A 20,145-nucleotide genomic window follows, 5' to 3' on the forward strand; every position below is an offset into this window, starting at 1 on the left:
ATTCGTGTGATGTCGTCTGCGAAGATGATATGTTCGCTATGTTGTGTTGGTTCTGGTAGGTTGCTTGTATATATGGTGAATAATGGTGGGGACAGGACGTCCCCTTGCGGCACTCCACTTTCGAGGTCTAGGATTAGCCCTAGTTTTTTCTCTTCCTTCTACAATTTCTACCCGTACAGACTCAGTTCCTATTTCATCCTTTATTGTATTATTAATACAACATTTTAATGTATCCCTGACGAAGAGTGCGACCCCTCCCTCCTTCCTACCTTCCCTGTCCTTGTACCCATCTATGTGATACTCAGATAAAAAGTTCTTACTAGCCAGATTCATCCAGGTCTCGGTGATTGCTATGACGTCTACATTCTCGGTACATACAACCGCTCTCAGCAAGTCTATTTTATTTCTAACGCTCCTACTGTTTGTATAGTATACATTTAAACCTACCCTTCCCTGTTCCTGTTTTACACCTTGTCCTGAGTAACCAATTCTATTCCCCAGGACCTGCTTAATTTTTGTCTCCCACTTACCCTGACCTTTCTCTGCTGCCGACCCCCCCCCCTCCCTCCTTTGGAGTGACAACTTCACGTTCCAGGGAAGCAGACAACGTCTTTACCCCCGCGTAAGATAAGCGTACCCGTCATGACTGTACAGGTAGTCGTTGTCATAGAATCATCGCCAGTTATTAATGAATGCCCAACCATTGCTTGCACAATGTTTATTCAGTGGGCAATTTATAGCAATTGCCCTGGACAGCCATTCACAGCCAATTCCTCCTCTAGGCAAGACACCACATACTATCGGGATCCCTCCCCTATCTCTAACCTTCCCCAGCGCCTCCCTTTACATCCTTAAAAGTTCCTCACTCCTAACCTTTCCTATGTCGTCACCTCCTCCACTAAGACACACTTCTGGCTTGGTACCCTCCCCTGACAAGACCCTATCCATCCTCTCAACTACATGCCCTATTCCAGCCCCAGGAAAACACACCCTAGTCCTACGTTTCCCATCTCTCTTACAAAAAGTCCTATCAAAGAACCTCACCTGGCTGCCCCCAGCTTCCACGACCTTACCACTGGGCAGGGTTTGAACAACTGCCCTTTTCTCTCCTGGTTCCACACCGTCCTGCCTGTTCTCTTCCTTGCCAGCTTCCTCCAACATTTGGTAATGGTTACGGCACTCCACACCGTGGTCAGCTTTCCCGAGTCTGACCCTAGTCCCCTTGGAGACAACTACTCTCCACTCCTGCTCCTGCTCCTCCCAACCCTCATTCGTAGGTGTCCTGTTAGGCAGGATTGTCACCTGAAGGAGTTCATTCCTGAGGGCTTCTTTCTCCCCCTTCAAAATGTCCACCTCTCTCCTCAACTGCTCCAGTTCCAGCTCCAGCTTACTCAACACAACACAACGGCTCCCGGCGGCCATTTTCTATGATCACTAACACGAGTACGCAAAGGCACGACGTCCTTCTCCAAGCTAGGTCAGGTCGGTACTGAGCTAGGTCAAGCTACCATTATCCATGAACAACTACGTTGGACTGGCTATGTTACCCGCATGGACGACATTAGGTTACCAAAGCAGGAACTTTACAGTCACCTAATAAATAGTAAATATAACGCTGGCGGGCAAATGAAAAGGTATAAGGACAGTTTAAAAACAAATCTGAAAAAGTGATAAATCGACCCCCTCACCTGAGAGACGATTAATCCACACCGTAACGCTTAGAGGGGCACCACACGCGGTGTCAATACTTTCGAATTATCCCAACTGCAAACCGAGGCAGACAAGCGCCAACGCCGGAAAGACGCTGCATCCGCCCCTCCCGCACTAAATGTAGCCTTCCAAGTGTGCAACATACGTGAACGACCTTGCCGGTCCCGTATCGGCCTCTTTAGATACCACAGAACTCACCAACGAAGGTGACATCCTTCAAAGCTCCTATCATTGTCTCCTAGCTGGATGATCGTCATACTCGACTCTAAGTAACAGCAAAGTAGTAGTAGTAGTGTGTGTATGTGTAATAATAATAATAATAATAATTATAATAATAAAAATAATAATTTCGGTTTATTGAAAAAGTTCTGCAGCCCGAAGGCCGAAAATATACATTGGACATAAATGACTTATTACATACATTGGTGGTGTGTGTGTGTATGTGTGTATGCGTGTGTTTGTGTGTGTGTGTGTGTAAGTATTTCTGTCATTATATGTACAGTATACGTATTTGTTTTATGTGTTTTTTTATGTATACAATTTTATGCAATGGTAGTTGAACGACTTCGTGCATTATGAACAACTTTGAACTTTTTATTTTTCAAGATTTTGTCAATAAGTTAAATTTGTACAATGAAGAAAAACAATTTAATAAATATAAACAAATTTGTTGGAATAAAGCATACTGATATAACACTTGAAAGAGCTGAAATCATGCACATAAGTGATGATATTTACGTGAAATTAAGTTTGGCTGCAAATGTGTGGATCAAGCGGGTGTCTATGGAGTCCTTGGCTATGATAATGCTGCCTGGCTCGATGTCCCTGTCGAAGTCCATGTATGGAAAGTGAGGCACTGACACGATCGACAGTCGGTGGCCCATCAAACTTTGTATCTGCTCTGTTGAAGCAATGTGTTGGGCACATGTCGATATGTTATGTACACACAGAAGACTTCAAGACAACTTGAACAACTTTTCATTTTGTAATGTAGTTTTTGCTGGGGCATTGGGGGGATATGTAACGTATCATGAAGTTAGGGCAGGAGTAGTAAGGCTACTGTAAGGAGATAATAGGAAAAAATAATGAAAGATCTTTATCGTAGAAGAAATGAGAGTGAGTTATGTACAGTCAACCAAAGATTCACTGACTCCACCCTGGGTCACGTGTTAACAATTTTACCTGGCAATACTTGGTAAAGGAAGGCTGTATGTAAAGGTGATTGATTGGGGATCTATTTTCAGCTGTATCACTGTCAGGATAAATATTGAACAAACCAAAGGTAACATTTTATAATAATAAACTATTCATTGTTATTTAAGGTCATGAGAAGTTTCCAAATGTTTGTATATTTGTTTAAATAATGAAGAAAATTTGATGTGAGAATCTTGTGGCAGCTGTGGTTGTAGTTGAGTTGTCAATTCATTAATATAATTTTCTTCATTATTTAAAAAAATATACGAAAATTTGGAAACTTCTTATGATCTTAGATAACGATGAATAGCTTAATGAATGTCCGAGAGACATTTTTCACACTTGAATTGGTTACCTTAATGCGTATCATGTAAAGTCGACCCTCTCGACTCACATAACCCACTTGTCTTAAACTATTAAAGCAACTGTTAAGAAATTGATAATCCTCATCTGTTACTTTAATGTTGTTATAATGCGCATTACCACGGGACATGACATATAATCGTTAGATAGAACAACGTGTTATATTTAGCATCAAGTGGACGGGAAATTTCAAGTTTATCTTAGACACACACTTCAGTGATAATGGTTGGGTGTAAAGCGGAGCTGCTTCGCTATATTCTTAAGGCCTAATTTAATATGTTGGAATGCTTTTAATAAATTAAGCACACACGAAAAGTATTAAAAGATCTGGATAAAGTCCGCTATAACTGATTAATGTATTTTTGTACACTGACAAGCACCAACCTAAATTGTTATATAGCATAAGATAGGAGAGCATTTAGTATTAGAATAGTCACATTGTTTTAGTGATAATCAAATGTAATTAAAAAATTATTGGGTAAAACTCCTGTAAGATTCACATATTCTTTACACAAACGAACACACTAGATACACATTATAAGCGATTGATGAAACATGGATACCTTACCTTGGAATAGGTTGTCAGTAGACTTAGGGAATGTTTTGATGTTATACTGGTGGATAAGTTGGACGTCCGCCTCCCCGTTGTTGCAGTAGAGACACCGCCGGTACACCCACACACGCTCACTTCTTACGTCTAGGGGAGATGGCGGCAACATAATATTTTATGATTACAAAATATTAGAAATTACATGGAACCAATATAATTCACTTCCAATGCAAAAAGTAAACTAAATATTACAAAGTACTATATAAATATATTTACATAGTACGAGAACGGTTTTCTATGAAGGGAAGGGTGTATGAAAGGTACATGGTAATATTTACTTTATTTTTTGCATTTGATGTGAATTATATTGGTTCCATGTAATTTCTAATATTTTGTAATCATAAAATATTATGAACTTATATCAAGAAGTTTTGAGTTAAAATTCCAATTGTGAAATTTGTACTGGACCTCTCTCGCTCTCTTCGTTAAATACCGTACAGGGTGTGAATGTGAAACAAAAAACGTGACTCTAATTTTATTTAATCCATTGTATATCCTCTATTTTGATATTAATCTACTCAACAATAATGGGGATAAATATTATGGAATTAAAATAGATAATCTTTTGAAATAGTTAGGTCACACGACTATGCAGTATTATTGATCGTACTCTTGATTACTGTACATAAAATAAGTATTAATTGTTATTAGCTGGTATTTCTTCAAGTCCTGAGTAAACGATTTTATGAAAAGTTTCCGTGGATGTATTCTCACAGTGTATATTAAATGTCATCGTCAACTGGAGGCAGCAAAGGATTGTCAGCATGATTCTGGTCTGTTTACCGAAGCTGTTATTTCAGAATGAGAGTCTGATTAATGGGCCTAGTAGTTGGAGCACTGCTAAAAGAGGAGGATTATTCAGTAGAAATTAATTAGATCTGTTTCATGTAAGGCGCCGGTTACTATCATAAAATAGCAAAATTCTACCAAAAATAGGTTAGGTTAGGTTACGTTACGTTAGAATGTTTAGGTTTTATATGCAATTTTCACATACATGTGTTTATACGACCGCCAGCATGATCCTTTATTGCCAATCAGAAGCTTCCAAAAAGGTGAAATACATAGAACTTATCGCTAATCGGCAATTATTCCTATTTAGCATAAAACACACACACACACACACACACACACATACACAATCCTTAAATCAGCTACTACCCATTACAATCCTCCAAATACCCAGCTTAATCTGTGAAAGTTTTGTGTGTGACTAGGCTTATGCTGATATTGCAGGAGCCATAGATCCTCAGCAATTTGGTAATATGAAAACTTCCTCCACTACTCACAGTCTTGTCAGCTTTCTTGACTACATATACCGCCATCTGGAGAAACGAAAAACGTCTGTAGCTGTCGCCTTCATTGACTTCACTAAGGCATTCAACCTAGTCGACCACAATTTAATCATCAACAAAGCTATCTACCTCCGGTCTCGAAGAAGTCTTATACCATGGCTTACAGACTTCCTCAGTAACCGACGCCAAGCTGTACGCTTCCGAAGGGTTGTCTCCACCTTTCAGTCACTCAGCTGTGGCGTCCCCCAAGGCACCAAGATGGGACCACTATGCATCATTATGCTTATCAATGATGCCCGAAGAGAAACCCCTGCTCGCTGGAAATATGTCGACGACTCCTCCATTGGGATCAGCGTCAACAATTCTGCTCCCGACTATGCCGCCCTTCAGGATTTATTAAACATTCTCCAAAACTGGGCCACCAACAACCACGTCACCATCAACCATACTAAGACCATGGTTATGCACATCAACTTCTCCTCCGACGTAGTCCCACTCCCTTCCATTACTTTAGGTCCCAACACACTCCAGGTTGTAGATTCTACTAAGCTCCTCAGCGTCACCACAGACAACAAACTAAATTGGAAACCACACGTCATTGAAGTTGTCAAATCCCCCAGTTTCCGTCTCCACCTCCTATGCCGACTCAAGTCCCTCGGAGTTCCTGCACCCGAGCTCTTTAGTGTTTACTCAACATTCATACTTCCCAAGCTCACGTATGCCTCCCCGACCTTGTCTTACTCCCTGTTATAGCCGGTTAACTATAAGTTCTGTCGAAGTTAACTCGGCCGGTACATTTATATTATATTGGGTTAGAGTAGTGTTACGACCGTGTCGTATTTTTTATATATTTTTTATATATAACATGCTCCCATGTTGTTCCATATTATTCCTGTAATGATGTGTTAAATTTACTATTATATATTCTAGTCACCTTACCCTGTGTTGTTAAGGTTTTAACTGTCATTATTTGTTCAAGCCCATCTTGTTTCTTTATTTTGTATTGTAACCAGCATTCTTTGTTCTCTAACGACCATCTGCATCGTTAAACGACCCACAGGCGGGTCGCGTGGCGGGAGCCGACCTTATATATAGGACCCACCAACTGACTGGAGTTAGTTCAGTCCTCTTGTCATACAGTCCACATCCTTTGAGTGACACTCGTCACTTGTTACTTATTCTTAATTTATTTGTGTTGTTTCTGTCGCCACCAATGTGGTATATCTATGTGAGTACCTATTTATGTCTCTGTTTGTGTCCATCAGTATTTGCTTAGTTGTATTCAAGTAATTCAGTGTTGTTTCACGTTAGTTAATTTCAGTGATAGTTTTTATATGTTTATGCAGTGTTAACGTAATCCAATGTTTTGTATCACTTGTGTCTTAAAAGTTTCGATGGTGAATCAATTTGTTGTGACAGCCTATGAGGCTCTTTATTGTGTTAATATTTAATCAATTAAATTCTTAAAGGTTTACTTTATTTATTTTATTCTCTTTTAATTTACTTCACTTTTTGTTTGGTTACGCCTAGAACCTGGATATTTAAGTAAATTAAGAGACGGCGTAACCTTAGCAAAACTCAATTGTCTGTTTCTCCTTTTATTGAGGAACTGCTGTTGATACAATTCCAGAGTGTAAATCAACCGTAACTTAATCACTATAGCTATGAGTGTTAAGAGAAGGACGGGGGCTATGTAAATAGACCGTTTAATCACGTCCTTCATGTGTGAGGGATTGAGTCGTAATGCCTCCTTTAGGTGGCCAGAAAGGCCGGCAAGTAATGCCTTAACTCAGCATAATATGACGCTGTTTCCCATGGGCACACCTCACCTCATAGTCAGTGGAAAGTTACAGGGGTGAATCGGTATATAAATCAAATGTAATTAACCCAATTATATAATTTTTATGTTGTTGAAACAGGGACTATTACATCCCTAAATGCCACACAACGTAAACACCTAGAAAAAGTGCAAAAGAGGGCATGCAAGATTATTCTCTCCCCTTCCTACTCCACATATCAAGAAGCTCTCAACACACTGACCCTCTCGGCTCTCACTGACTATCACCAAGACCTCATCTGCAAATTTGGTGAGATGCTTCTCTAACATCCTCGACACTGGCTCCTACTACCACCTGAGATCCCTCGCCCAAGAAATGCTGTTCGACACCACAACCGCATCCAGTCCATACGAGCACGAACTGATCGCTATAAGAACAGCCCTGTCCCAACCATTGTAAAAATGATCAATAACTCGTAATCAACCAGTGTATTCACTCCCAGTCAATCTTACAATTTGCACTGTCACTATGTTGAAATGCCCTGTAGTTTAAGCTTTTCTCCACCTAGTTGTTATATATCATATTTGTATCACTTATGTTACTTATATATTATTTATAAATCAAGAAACCCTTTCCCCAATTATGTAACTATATTTTCAGCCTTCCGGCTGCCACGCTCTTTCAATAAACCGTTAATTATTATTATTATTATTATTATCATTATCATTATTATTATTATTATTATTATTATTATTATTATTATTATTACACACACACACATACAGACAGGGAATTACTACACCACGTGAGGTCCCTCAGAATGGAAACGTGGATAAGATAAATCTTGATAAAATCACACAGGAAAAAGGGAAACAATTTAGCACCTTAGCTTTCGGTGGTGTTGGTGGATAAGTGGATGTCATGTTTTTTACCAGACCTCATGTTTTGTAAAGTCACCCTGTGTACATAACCTCTCTCTCAGTCCTTGAAATTCAGTTGCCTCTGAAAATGTCTTGAATAAAGACAAAAGCTCCACTGTTTCCCTTTATCACTTCACACCACCGCACGTACTGACCATCTTGTGGGATGATCTTCCTGAGACGTGAGAAACTGAGGCGTGGTAGGGTATGAAGGGTGAGGGCCAGGTAGAGGACATGGATGGTGTTACGGAGGCTATGGTGAAGAAGGACCCCCTTCACCCCAGCCTTTTCACCCACTACCACGACGTGCGTATCTGGCATCTTCCTCAATCCTGCTGCCTCAGCCAACCTGAAATTACGGTTGTATTATCATGTTCATGTCCATCCAGTTTAATATGAATTTTAGTAACATTTGGAATCATATACTATTAAGAAAAATTAAAAACCAATAAATAAGAAGCTACTAGACCTTTAATATTACAAATTGTTCCATACCGATAGGCAGACCAGGAAAGGAGGCGGAGTAGCAATCTATGTTAGGGATAATCTGAAGTGTGAAATGAATAAGGAAATAAAAACTGAGAGGAATACAGAAACAATTTGGATAGAATTAATCGACGGTAGGGAAAAATTAATCACAGGAATTACTCCTGTGATTAATTTTTCCCAATTTTTCCCAATCTTGATAGAGTCAATGAGCGACTTATCTGGGATGAAATGCGCAGGGCTTCCGTACACAACAAAGTCTGTATAGTAGGCGACTTTAACCTTGGCCAAAAAGATTGGACTGACCTTACGGGCAACTCAGAATCAGAGGATTTTCTCGAGACGATCCAGGACTGTTTTCTAAGTCAACATATAACCGAACCCACACGGGGTAATAATATACTCGATTTAGTTCTGTCGAACAGAGAAAACCTCATTAGCAATGTCGAGGTAGATAACGAACTTGCAAACAGCGATCACAAAGAAATTAGATTCTAGTTAGATTTTCAGGGCAGACGTTAGGAAAATTCCACTGAAGTACCAGATTTCAGAAGGGCAAACTTTGACAGTTTAAAGAGGCAGCTGAGAGAGGGGGTGTCGCGCTTGGCCGTGAACCTGACAGATGACTCTGACCTGATAACGAGATCTGAGATTGCGGAGTTCTACGACAATTTAAATAATGAGTTACTTAATGCACAAAGACAGAATATACCATACAAAAAACTAAGATCAGACATCAATGACCCTAAATGCATAAATAATTATTTAAAGAACATCATTGGCCAAAGGAAGGCTATAGGTAGAAGGATAAAGCGTGGCGAAATTTACCTCCAGGATTATTATAAGATATTGGCGAGTAGGGTTAAAACCGAGATAAGGAAAGCCAAGAGAAATAATGAGGTAAGGATAGCAAGGGAGGCGAAGACAAACCCCAAAGGATTCTACCAAATGTATCAAACTAAAACACGGAAAAAGATTGGACCAATACGGTCAGATACCGGCGAGCTCACTGATAACGGCGGAGAAATGAGCAATAATTTGAATAAATATTTTTCAACAGTTTTCACCACTGAAAATTTAAACATGATACCCGAGGCTCCGACTCTATTCAGAGATAGTGAAGAAAACAAATTATGCGAGATAGTAGTGACTAGTGTTAGTAAGCAAATAGACAAAATAAAGCGTAATAAGTCACCTGGTCCGGATGACAGATATGCCAGAGTATTAAAGGGATGTAAGGAAGAGCTTAGTATGCCCTAAGCAAAGTTGTTTAACATGTCCTTAAAATCAGGTGTAGTACCAGAATCCTGGAGGATAGCGAATGTAATACCGATTTTCAAGAAGGGGGATAGATCACTATCCTCTAACTACCGCCCAATCAGTCTAACATCAATAGTAGGCAAATTACTGGAAGCAATCACTTCAAACTCTATACGAAATCACCTGGAGAAGCACCGATTGATCAATGATTCCCAGCATGGCTTCACAAGCAGACGTTCTTGTCTAACTAATCTATTAACATTCTTTTCATCAGTTTTCGAATCGATGGATGAAGGGCACAATTATGATGTGGTATATCTCGACTTTAGCAAAGCCTTCGACAGAATCCCCCACGAAAAACTAATTAGAAAGATAGAAGCTCATGGCATCAAAGGTAACATCCTTAAATGGATTAGGGCGTGGTTACAGGACAGGAAACAGCGAGTGAGCATTAACGGCACTAAGTCCCATTGGAGCAACTTCACAAATGGAGTTCCCCAAGGCTCAGTACTTGGACCAGTATTATTTATTATATTCATAAACGGCATAGATATCGGCATAGACAGCAACATAAGTATATTTGCTGATGACACTAAAATAGGACGTGTAATTAAATCTGATGAGGACTCCGTAAAACTACAGGAAGATCTAAAAAAAAAAATTCGAATGGTCTGAAAATTGGCAGATGAAATTCAACGTGGACAAATGTAAAGTACTCAGTATAGGAGATGTATACAGGGAAATCAGATACCAGATGAACAATGATGCCATAGAGAAATCCGACTGCGAGAGAGATTTAGGAGTAATGATAAGTTGGAACCTTAAGCCAAGTAAACAATGTGTTTTTGCTCGTAACAAGGCTAATAAAGTACTTGGGTTCATAGAAAGGAGTGTTAGTTACAAGACTAGCGAGGTCATCCTAAAACTGTATCTTGCTCTTGTGAGACCACACCTGGATTACGCAGTTCAGTTCTGGTCACCGTATTACAGGATGGATATAGAATCATTTGAAAGAATTCAGAGGAGAATGACAAGACTAATCCCGGGTATTAGGAACCTTGAGTATAGAGACAGGTTAAAGCATCTTAATTTGCACTCCCTCGAGAGACGGAGAGCGAGGCGCGACCTGATAGAGGTGTATAAGTGGAAGTCAGGGCTAAACAAAGTGGACATAACAAAGGTACTCAAACTATCCAACCAGGAGCGAACTCGTAACAATGTTTTAAATTAGACAATTTAGATTTAGGCGTGAAATAGGTAAAGACTGGTTTGGAAACAGAGTAGTGGATGAATGGAACAAGTTACCAAATATCATCATTAACTCGAATACGCTGAATAGCTTCAAACATAGGTTGGATGCTTATATGAGCAATAGGGGTTGGGTGTAAACGGTACTGCCCAGTAATGGCCAATAAGCCCGCTGCAGTTTCCTCCATTCTTATGTTCTTATGTTCTTTAATTTTAACGTCATAAGTGCAAATTCTAACACAACCCATACATGATACTCACAAATGTGTGTATATACATTTATAAACAATAACTCACAAGTTAGAAATTGAACCAAGGGCCTCTGCGTGTGAACAGGGATCACTACCCTATTACGGCACCACAAGGGTAACAAAATTAAACCTAGACTTTGTTTTCTATAAAAAAAGCCTACTAATTCGTCTTGTTCTTAAGCAACAGGAGCCTCCACCAGTGATTGCCCGTGCCATCTAAGTGGTCGTAGTGACATTTTACAGACTGCAGCTAGAAAACAGGAGGCTACCATTTCAACAGTCCATATATACGTCTTTCAGGCTAGTGAGGCAGGTCAGTGTTTGTACACACACACACACACACATATATATATATATATATATATATATATATATATATATATATATATATATATATATATATATATATATATATATATATATATATATATATAACCACAAGGAAAAAGAAAACACGAAGTTCCCAAGCGCTTTCGTGTAATTCACATCTTCAGGGGTGAGTACAGACTGAGTACAGCTCTAGTCTGTACTCACCCCTGAAATGCAACTGTTTTCTTTCCTTGTGGTTATCAGCATATACATCACGCACCTACAGTGATTTACTTGCATATATATATATATATATATATATATATATATATATATATATATATATATATATATATATATATATATATATATATATATATATATATATATATATATATATATATATATATATATAAACAAAAGAACATAAGAAAATAACGAGTTTGCAATAGGCCGGTTGGCCTGTGCATGGCAGCTCCTGTCGAGAGTTACTACCACTCTCTATCATCCATGAATCTATCTAGCCTCCTTTTGAAACTTTCCAGCGTTCCAGCACTTACTACAAAGTTGCTAAGCTTGTTCCACTCGTCCACCACCCTATTTGTGAACCAGTTCCTTCCTATCTCCCTCCTAAACCTAAACTTATCCAACTTAAATGCGTTGCTCCGAGTTCTATCCTGCTCGGATATTATAAGAACTTTATCGATATCCCCTTTTTTTATTCCTTTCACTGACTTAAATACTTCTATCATATCTCCCCTCACTCTTTGTCTTTCTAGGGAATGCAAGTTTAGTTTCTTTAACCTATCCTGATATGGAAGGTTTTTAAGTCCCGGAATCATTTTCGTCATTCTTCGCTTCACCAACTCTAGTGAATTGATATCCATTCTATAATAAGGGCACCAGAACTGAACCGTATAATCGAGGTGCAGCCTGACTAGCGCAAGATATAGTTGCAATTAGACCTCTGCACTCTTGTTACTTACACTTCTAGATATAAAACCCAATACTCTGTTTGCCTTATTTCGAACATTAACGCAGTGTTTTCTAGGCCATAGGTCCGAGCTTACAAGTACCCCTAGGTCTCTTTCACAAGTCGATTTCTCTCGGTTGATGTTGTTAAGGCTGTATATATTGTCAGTATTTGTTCTTCCAATATTAAGTACGCTGCACTTGCTGGTGTTGAATTTCATTTGCCATTTTTCAGACCACCGCTGCAGTTTATTTAGATTCTCCTGTAATGCATTTGCATCCTGCCCTGAATTAATCTGCCGCCTTATTTTGGTGTCATCCGCAAAATTGCTTATGTCACTGATGATCCCAGTATCTAGATCGTTTATGTAGATTATGAACAAGAGCGGGCCTAGTACTGACCCCTGGGGAACCCCACTGGTTACACGGCCCCACTCAGATTTAACACCATCTACGCTGACCCTCTGCGTTCTATCGGTGAGCCATGATTTTATCCAATTTAAAACTTTCCCCTCAATACCATTAGTCTTTTTCTCAGAAGCCTCTGATGCAGTACTCTGTCAAATGCTTTGCTAAAGTCTAAGTAAATATTATCGTAATTTTCGTCATTATCTACTACCTCGAAGACTTTCCTAAAAAACGTCAGCAGATTTGTTAGACAAGATTTTCCCTTTGCAAACCCATGTTGAGAAATCGTAGATTAATTTGCTTTTCTCTAGATGCTATCGGATGCTATCTGCTATAATTGATTCAAGAATTTTCCCCACTACTGACGTCAAACTGATCGGCCGGTAATTTGACGCTGATGCTCTGTCTCCCTTTTTTAATATGGGTACTACATTTGCCTGTTTCCACAAGTCTGGCACAACTCCAGTGTCTAATGATTTTGTAAATAAATTTTCCTGGGGTCCGCTAATCTGTTCCCTACACTTTTTGAAGACTCGAGGGAAATTTCATCCGGCCCTGGGGACTTTGTCTTCTTTAGTTTATTTATCCTCTTAAGAACATTCTCTCTTCTGATAGTGATATTCTTTAATTTATCTTCTTCCTTTCCCCTAAATATCAGTTCCACCTTTGGAATTTCCTCTCGAATTTCTTCTGTGAAAACTGATAAGTAGTTGTTCAATGTTTTGCTTATTTCTTCACTGGCATTTATCACTTCTCCCCTCCCGTAAATTTCTTCAAAATGGGATATGAAAACTTCTTGCAACTTTAAAAGCCCTACCTATGGATGACCTCAATATTGCTGCTGGTGGTGAGATCGAGGATGAGTCCTCGGCAGGTGGTTCTGGTGTCTCCCCACAACCCCTGCAGGAGGTGGTCCTGGGCCAGCTGGTCCTGGGACAACACCCACCCTGCCTCCACTACCACGCCAGCCGTGACCATGTGTCTAAGGAATACAAGTATAAATTATTATAGATAGTCCTCAACGACCTCGTCCTTGACAACATGGATTCATCCTCAACTTCTGCTAAAACCGATTTCACACAAACACACACACACACACACACACACACACACACACACACACACACACACACATATAAACACACATATACATATATATCTTGATAAAATCACACAGGGAAAAGGGAAACAATGGAGCACCTTAGCTTTCGTCTTTATTCAAGACATCTTCAGAGGCAACTGAATTACAAAGACCGAGAGAGAGCTTATGTACACAAGGTGACCTTACAAAACATGAGGTCAGGTCAAAAAGCATGACGTCCAACCACACAGCAAACATAAGAAGAGATTATAAGAACGGGCGACATAACAAGTCATGTCACGTCAGGTCAAAAATAAGGGACCCACAAAATAACTATCATACATCTAGATCAAAGGTTTTCAAAGCATTTTTAACCTTGGGCCACTGACAAATAAATTTGTATAACATATTATCAGTTTTGTACTGACGCTCAGTAAGGTTAAAGAATTCATTTTTCTTATCAAACATGCTCCAACTAGAAGTCTTTCTGTAACACATGATGATTCATACACTTCTAAGTTGTTTTCCCAATCTATGGGATGATTATTGTTCCTTATATGAACGAACAGTGCACTGTTTTCAGATGCCGTTCTTATATTGTAATTGTGCTATTTAATTCCATATCAAGAAATGGAAGGGATCCATTTATCTCTCTTTAAATTTTGGAGGTAATACTTAAGACATGATAATTAAGCTTGTCAAAAATTTCATTGGGTCATTGTTTCAAGGCCATAGACAAAGCACATTAGCTTAATTATCTCGCCCGTTCTTATAAGCTCTTCTTATGTTTGCTCTGGTGATTGGTGTGTGGATTAGTGGATGTCATGCTTTTTGACCTGACCTCATAAGAACATAAGAACATAAGCATGGAGGAAACAGCAGCGGGCCTATTGGCCCACACTGGGCAGTCCCGTTTACACCCAACCCCTATTGCTCATATGAGCATCCAACCTATGTTTGAAGCAATTCAGCGTATTCGAGTTAATGATGATATTTGGTAACTTGTACCATTCATCCACTACTCTGTTTCCAAACCAGTGTTTACCTATTTCACGCCTAAATCTAAATTTGTCTAATTTAAAACCATTGTTACGAGTTCGCTCCTGGTTGGATAATTTGAGTACCTTTGTAATGTCCCCTTTGTTTAGCCCTGCCTTCCACTTATACACCTCTATCAGGTCGCCCCTCGCTCTACGTCTCTCAAGGGAGTGCAAATTAAGATGCTTTAACCTGTCTCTATACTCAAGGTTCCTAATGCCCGGGATTAGTCTTGTCATTCTCCTCTGAACTCTTTCCAAGGATTCTATATCCATTCTGTAATACGGTGACCAGAACTGAACTGCGTAATCCAGGTGTGGTCTCACAAGAGCAAGATACAGTTTTAGGATGACCTCGCTAGTTTTGTAACTAACACTCCTTTGTATGAACCCAAGTACTTTATTAGCCTTGTTACGAGCAAAAACACATTGTTTACTTGGCTTAAGGTTCCTACTTATCATTACTCCTAAATCTCTCTCGCAATCGGATTTCTCTATGGCATCTTTGTTCATCCGGTATCTGGTTTCCCTGTTTACATCTCCTATACTAAGTACTTTACATTTGTCGACGTTGAATTTCATCTGCCATTTTTCAGACCATTCGAAAAATTTGTTTAGATCTTCCTGTAGTTTTGCCGAGTCCTCGTCAGATTTGATAACATGTCCTATTTTAGTGTCATCAGCAAATTTACTTATGTTGCTGTCTATGCCGATATCTATGTCGTTTATGTATATAATAAATAATAATGGTCCAAGTACTGAGCCTTGGGGAACTCCACTTGTGACGTTGCTCCAATGGGACTTAGTGCCGTTAATGCTCACTTCTGTTTCCTGTCCTGTAACCACGCCCTAATCCATTTAAGGATGTCACCTTTGATGCCATGAGCTTCTACCTTTCTAATTAGTCTTTCGTGGGGGACTCTGTCGAAGGCTTTGCTAAAGTCGAGATATACCACATCATAATTGTGCCCCTCGTCCACCGATTCGAAAACTGATGAAAAGAATGTTAATAGATTAGTTAGGCAAGAACGTCCGCTTGTGAAGCCATGCTGGGAATCATTGATCAATCGGTGCTTCTCCAGGTGATTTCGAATAGAGTTTGAAATGATTGCTTCCAGTATTTTGCCTACTATTGATGTTAGACTGATTGGGCGGTAGTTAGAGGATAGTGATCTATCCCCCTTCTTGAAAATCGGTATTACATTCGCTATCCTCCAGGATTCTGGTACTACACCTGTTTTTAATGACATGTTAAACAACTTTGCTAAGGGCATACTAAGCTCTTCCTTACATTCCTTTAATACTCTGGCAAATATCTCATCAGGACCAGGTGACTTATTAGGCTTTAGTTTGTCTATTTGCTTACTAACATCGTTACTAGTCACTACTATCTCACTTAATTTGTTTTCTTCACTATATCTGAATAGAGTCGGTGCCTCGGGTATCATGTTTAAATTTTCGGGGGTGAAAACTGTTGAAAAATATTTATTCAAATTATTGCTCATTTCTCCGTCGTTATCAGTGAGCTCGCCGGAGTCTGACCGTATTGGTCCAATCTTTTCTCGTGTTTTAGTTTGATACATTTGGTAGAATCCTTTGGGGGTTGTCTTCGCCTCCCTTGCTATCCTTACCTCATTATTCCTCTTGGCTTTCCTTATCTCGGTTTTAACCCTACTCGCCAATATCTTATAATAATCCTGGAGGTAAATTTCGCCACGATTTATCCTTCTACCTATAGCCTTCCTTTGGCCAATGATGTTCTTTAAATAATTATTTATCCATTTAGGGTCATTGTTGTCTGGTCTGAGTTTTTTGTATGGTATGTTCTGCCTTTGTGCATTAAGTAACTCACTATTTAAATTGTTGTGGAACTCGGCAATCTCAGATCTCGTTATCAGGTCGGTGTCATCTGTCAGGTTCACGGCCAAGCGCGACACCCCCTCTCTCAGCTGCCTTTTTAAACTGTCAAAGTTTGCCCTTCTGAAATCTGGTACTTTAGTGGAATTTTCCTTACGTCTGCCCTGAAAATCTATCTGGAATCGAATTTCTTTGTGATCGCTGTTTGCAAGTTCGTTATCTACCTCGACATTGCTAATGAGGTTTTCTCTGTTCGACAGAACTAAATCCAGTATATTATTACCCCGTGTGGGTTCGGTTATATGTTGACTTAGGAAACAGTCTTGGATCGTCTCGAGAAAATCCTCTGATTCTGAGTTACCCGTAAGGTCAGTCCAATCTATTTGGCCAAGGTTAAAGTCGCCTACTATACAAACTTTGTTGTGTGTGGAAGCCCTGCGCATTTCATCCCAGATAAGTCGCTCATTGACGCTATCAAGATTGGGGGGTCTATATATTACTCCTGTGATTTATTTTTCCCGACCGTCGCTTAATTCTATCCAAATTGTTTCTGTATTCCTCTCAGTTTTTATTTCCGTATTTATTTCACACTTTAGATTATCCCTAACATAGATTGCTACTCCGATTCCTTTCCTGGTCTGCCTATCGGTATGGAACAGTTTGTAACCCGCAATTTGGTATTCGACTGGTAATTCACGTGTGTCTAGGTTGATCCATGTTTCAGTGAATGCAATTATATCGATTTCTTCGGTACATACCGAGGCTCTAATATCATCCATTTTGTTTCTCATACTTCTCCTGTTCGCGTAGTATACATTTAAGTTAGTCGTGTTCTGAGTCCTCCCCTTACCGCGTTTAGTTTTAAACTCCCTGTCTAATTTAGTTTTGTCATCATTCCTAACACTATTTCCCTGTAATCTTTCGCCTTGTTTACCCTCTCCCACTGCAGTCTCCTCCACCCCCGTGCCCATATGTTCTCTTAGCAGTTTAAAGACTTCTATATCTTTTGAACTGCCCCCTCTAGAGCCCCAGCCAGGGTTGCTACTCCATCCCTAGACAGGTGCACCCCATCCCTAGCATAAAGGTCCCTTCTGCCATAGAAGTTGTCCCAGTTGTCAATGAATGGGACTGATATTGACTTGCAATATCTGTCAAGACGGTCGTTAACACCAACTGCCCTTGACAACCATTCACTGCCAACTCTCCTTCTAGGCAGGACACCGCATATGATAGGGATCCCTCCCTTAGTCCTAATACGATCTATGGCTGCCTTGAACTTATCAAGAAGTTCCTCGCTCCTACACCGGCCAATATCATTGCCTCCTGCACTGAGGCAGATAATGGGTTTGTTCCCATTACCAGACAAGATATTGTCCATCCTGTCAATTATATCCCCCACCCCAGCTCCTGGCAAACACACCCTCATCCTATTTTTGTTTTTACCACAAAAGGCCCTGTCCATGTACCTTACCTGTGAGTCACCAACAATTAAAGTTTTTATACCTTCCTTGTCATCCCTGCCCCTGACTGTACTAACGTCCAATTCGTCTATCAAGGGACTGAACGGGTTGGTACACTTAGCTGTTGTTGTCGTTGTTGTCGTATCCTTCGTGTGCTTCTTCACCACCAGCTTTGTCTTCCTACTACTCACAATTTTCCACTCGCTTGATATTTCGTCAGATACTGGCTTTACTCCTCCAGCCTCTCCTTTTAACTTCGCCAGCTCTTTCCTTAATTTCAGGTTCTCCAACGTGGCCCTCTCAATTTCTAACTTGGCCCTCGCCAATTCTTCAATGGACCACTCCAGTTTGGTCAACAAACTCTCATACCCAAGACAGCACATAGCACTGGCCATATCTGATAATTATCCCTCGGGAGCTAACCCTGCCGTGACCTTTCCCCTAGTGAGGTCAGAACACATGTTTTGTAAGGTCACCCTGTGTACATAATCCTCTCTCAGTCTTTGTAATTCAGTTGCCTCTGAAGATGTCTTGAATAAAGAAGAAAGGTGCTCCATTGTTTCCCTTTTTCCTGTGATTTTATCAAGATTAATTTATTTTAGCCACTTTTCCATTGTGGATCTACATGAAAGATATATATATATATATATATATATATATATATATATATATATATATATATATATATATATATATATATATATATATATATATATATATTTATAATTATTGGTATTTATAAGAAACAGAAAAAAAAACAATATAGATCACCTGATTATACTGAGAGATATATATGAGTGTGGTGCTGTGTTGACGAGCACACAGTGACATCCTCTGAGGTTTTGTTCCACCACCTGACCCAAAATAAAACCCACATCCACGCCCATCTGCTCCACGGATCCGCTAGTTTTCTGGCAAAATACAGGTACAGCGTTCATCATAACGGCAGCAACCAAAATTATGGGATATCCAAGTAACAACGCCATCACCACCTGCAATGTGAAAAAAAATACAGTTTCTGTATATATATATATATATATATATATATATATATATATATATATATATATATATATATATATATATATATATATATATATATATATATATATATATATATAGTATATATATTATATTTCAGAGGCAATAGTTGCCTCTGAAGATGTCTTGAATAAAGACGAAAGCTAAGGTACTCCGTTGTTTCCATTTTCCCGTGTGATTTTATCAAGATTTATCTTATCCACGTTTTCATTGTGGATTTACATGAAATATATATATATATATATATATATATATATATATATATATATATATATATATATATATATATATATATATATATATATATATATATATATATATATATACACGCGAGGTACGACAAAAAAAACGAGACTGATGCTGTAACTCTTTTATTTACCAAATTAAGAAAATCAACTGTGATTGCCTTCAAAGTAGTTCCCTTCTGAGCTGACACACAGCTGCATACGATGCTGCCACTGTTCAAAGCAATTTCGCAGATCATATTCTGAAGAGCTCCGTGGTTTTTTGTATTACCCCTTCTACAGACAAAATATTGGTTCCTTTCAGCACGGACTTGATCTTTGGTAAGATGTGGAAGTTGCAGGGAGCCAGGTCTGGCGAATAGGGTAGGTGCTCAAGCACAGTGATGTTTAATTGGCTAAAAACTGCTTCACAGACAAAGCGATGTGGGTTGGCTCATTGTTCATCTGACAGCATTTTTTTAACCATTTTTGCACAAACCTTTGTCACGTTCAATTCTTCCGGTAGAATGCGTCGAACACTTTCCCTGTCTAAATTAACTTTCTCAGCTATTGATTGAACACCCAACCTACGGTTTTTCTAATCACATCTTGCCCTTTTCAATGTTGTCATCGGTAACTGCTGT

At 39.3% G+C, this 20,145-nt stretch overlaps 1 protein-coding gene across 1 annotated transcript in view; it reads right to left on the reverse strand.

The window, feature by feature from the left end:
* The window catches only part of LOC121873912 (glutamate receptor ionotropic, delta-2-like), a 36,889-nt gene extending 23,110 nt beyond the window's left edge, over positions 1–13,779 (reverse strand). Inside the window, exons 1-4 of the mRNA XM_042377790.1 lie at positions 13,619–13,779; positions 8,023–8,216; positions 3,836–3,964; positions 2,449–2,611 (exon numbers count right to left, since the gene is read on the reverse strand). Coding sequence (XP_042233724.1) covers positions 2,449–2,611; positions 3,836–3,964; positions 8,023–8,216; positions 13,619–13,779 — 647 coding nt within the window. The remainder of the gene's footprint in view (positions 1–2,448; positions 2,612–3,835; positions 3,965–8,022; positions 8,217–13,618) is intronic.
* Between the last annotated feature and the right edge of the window lie 6,366 nt (positions 13,780–20,145).

Source organism: Homarus americanus, unplaced genomic scaffold, assembly GCF_018991925.1.
Source record: "Homarus americanus isolate GMGI-L3 unplaced genomic scaffold, GMGI_Hamer_2.0 scaffold25827, whole genome shotgun sequence".
NCBI lineage: Eukaryota > Metazoa > Arthropoda > Malacostraca > Decapoda > Nephropidae > Homarus > Homarus americanus.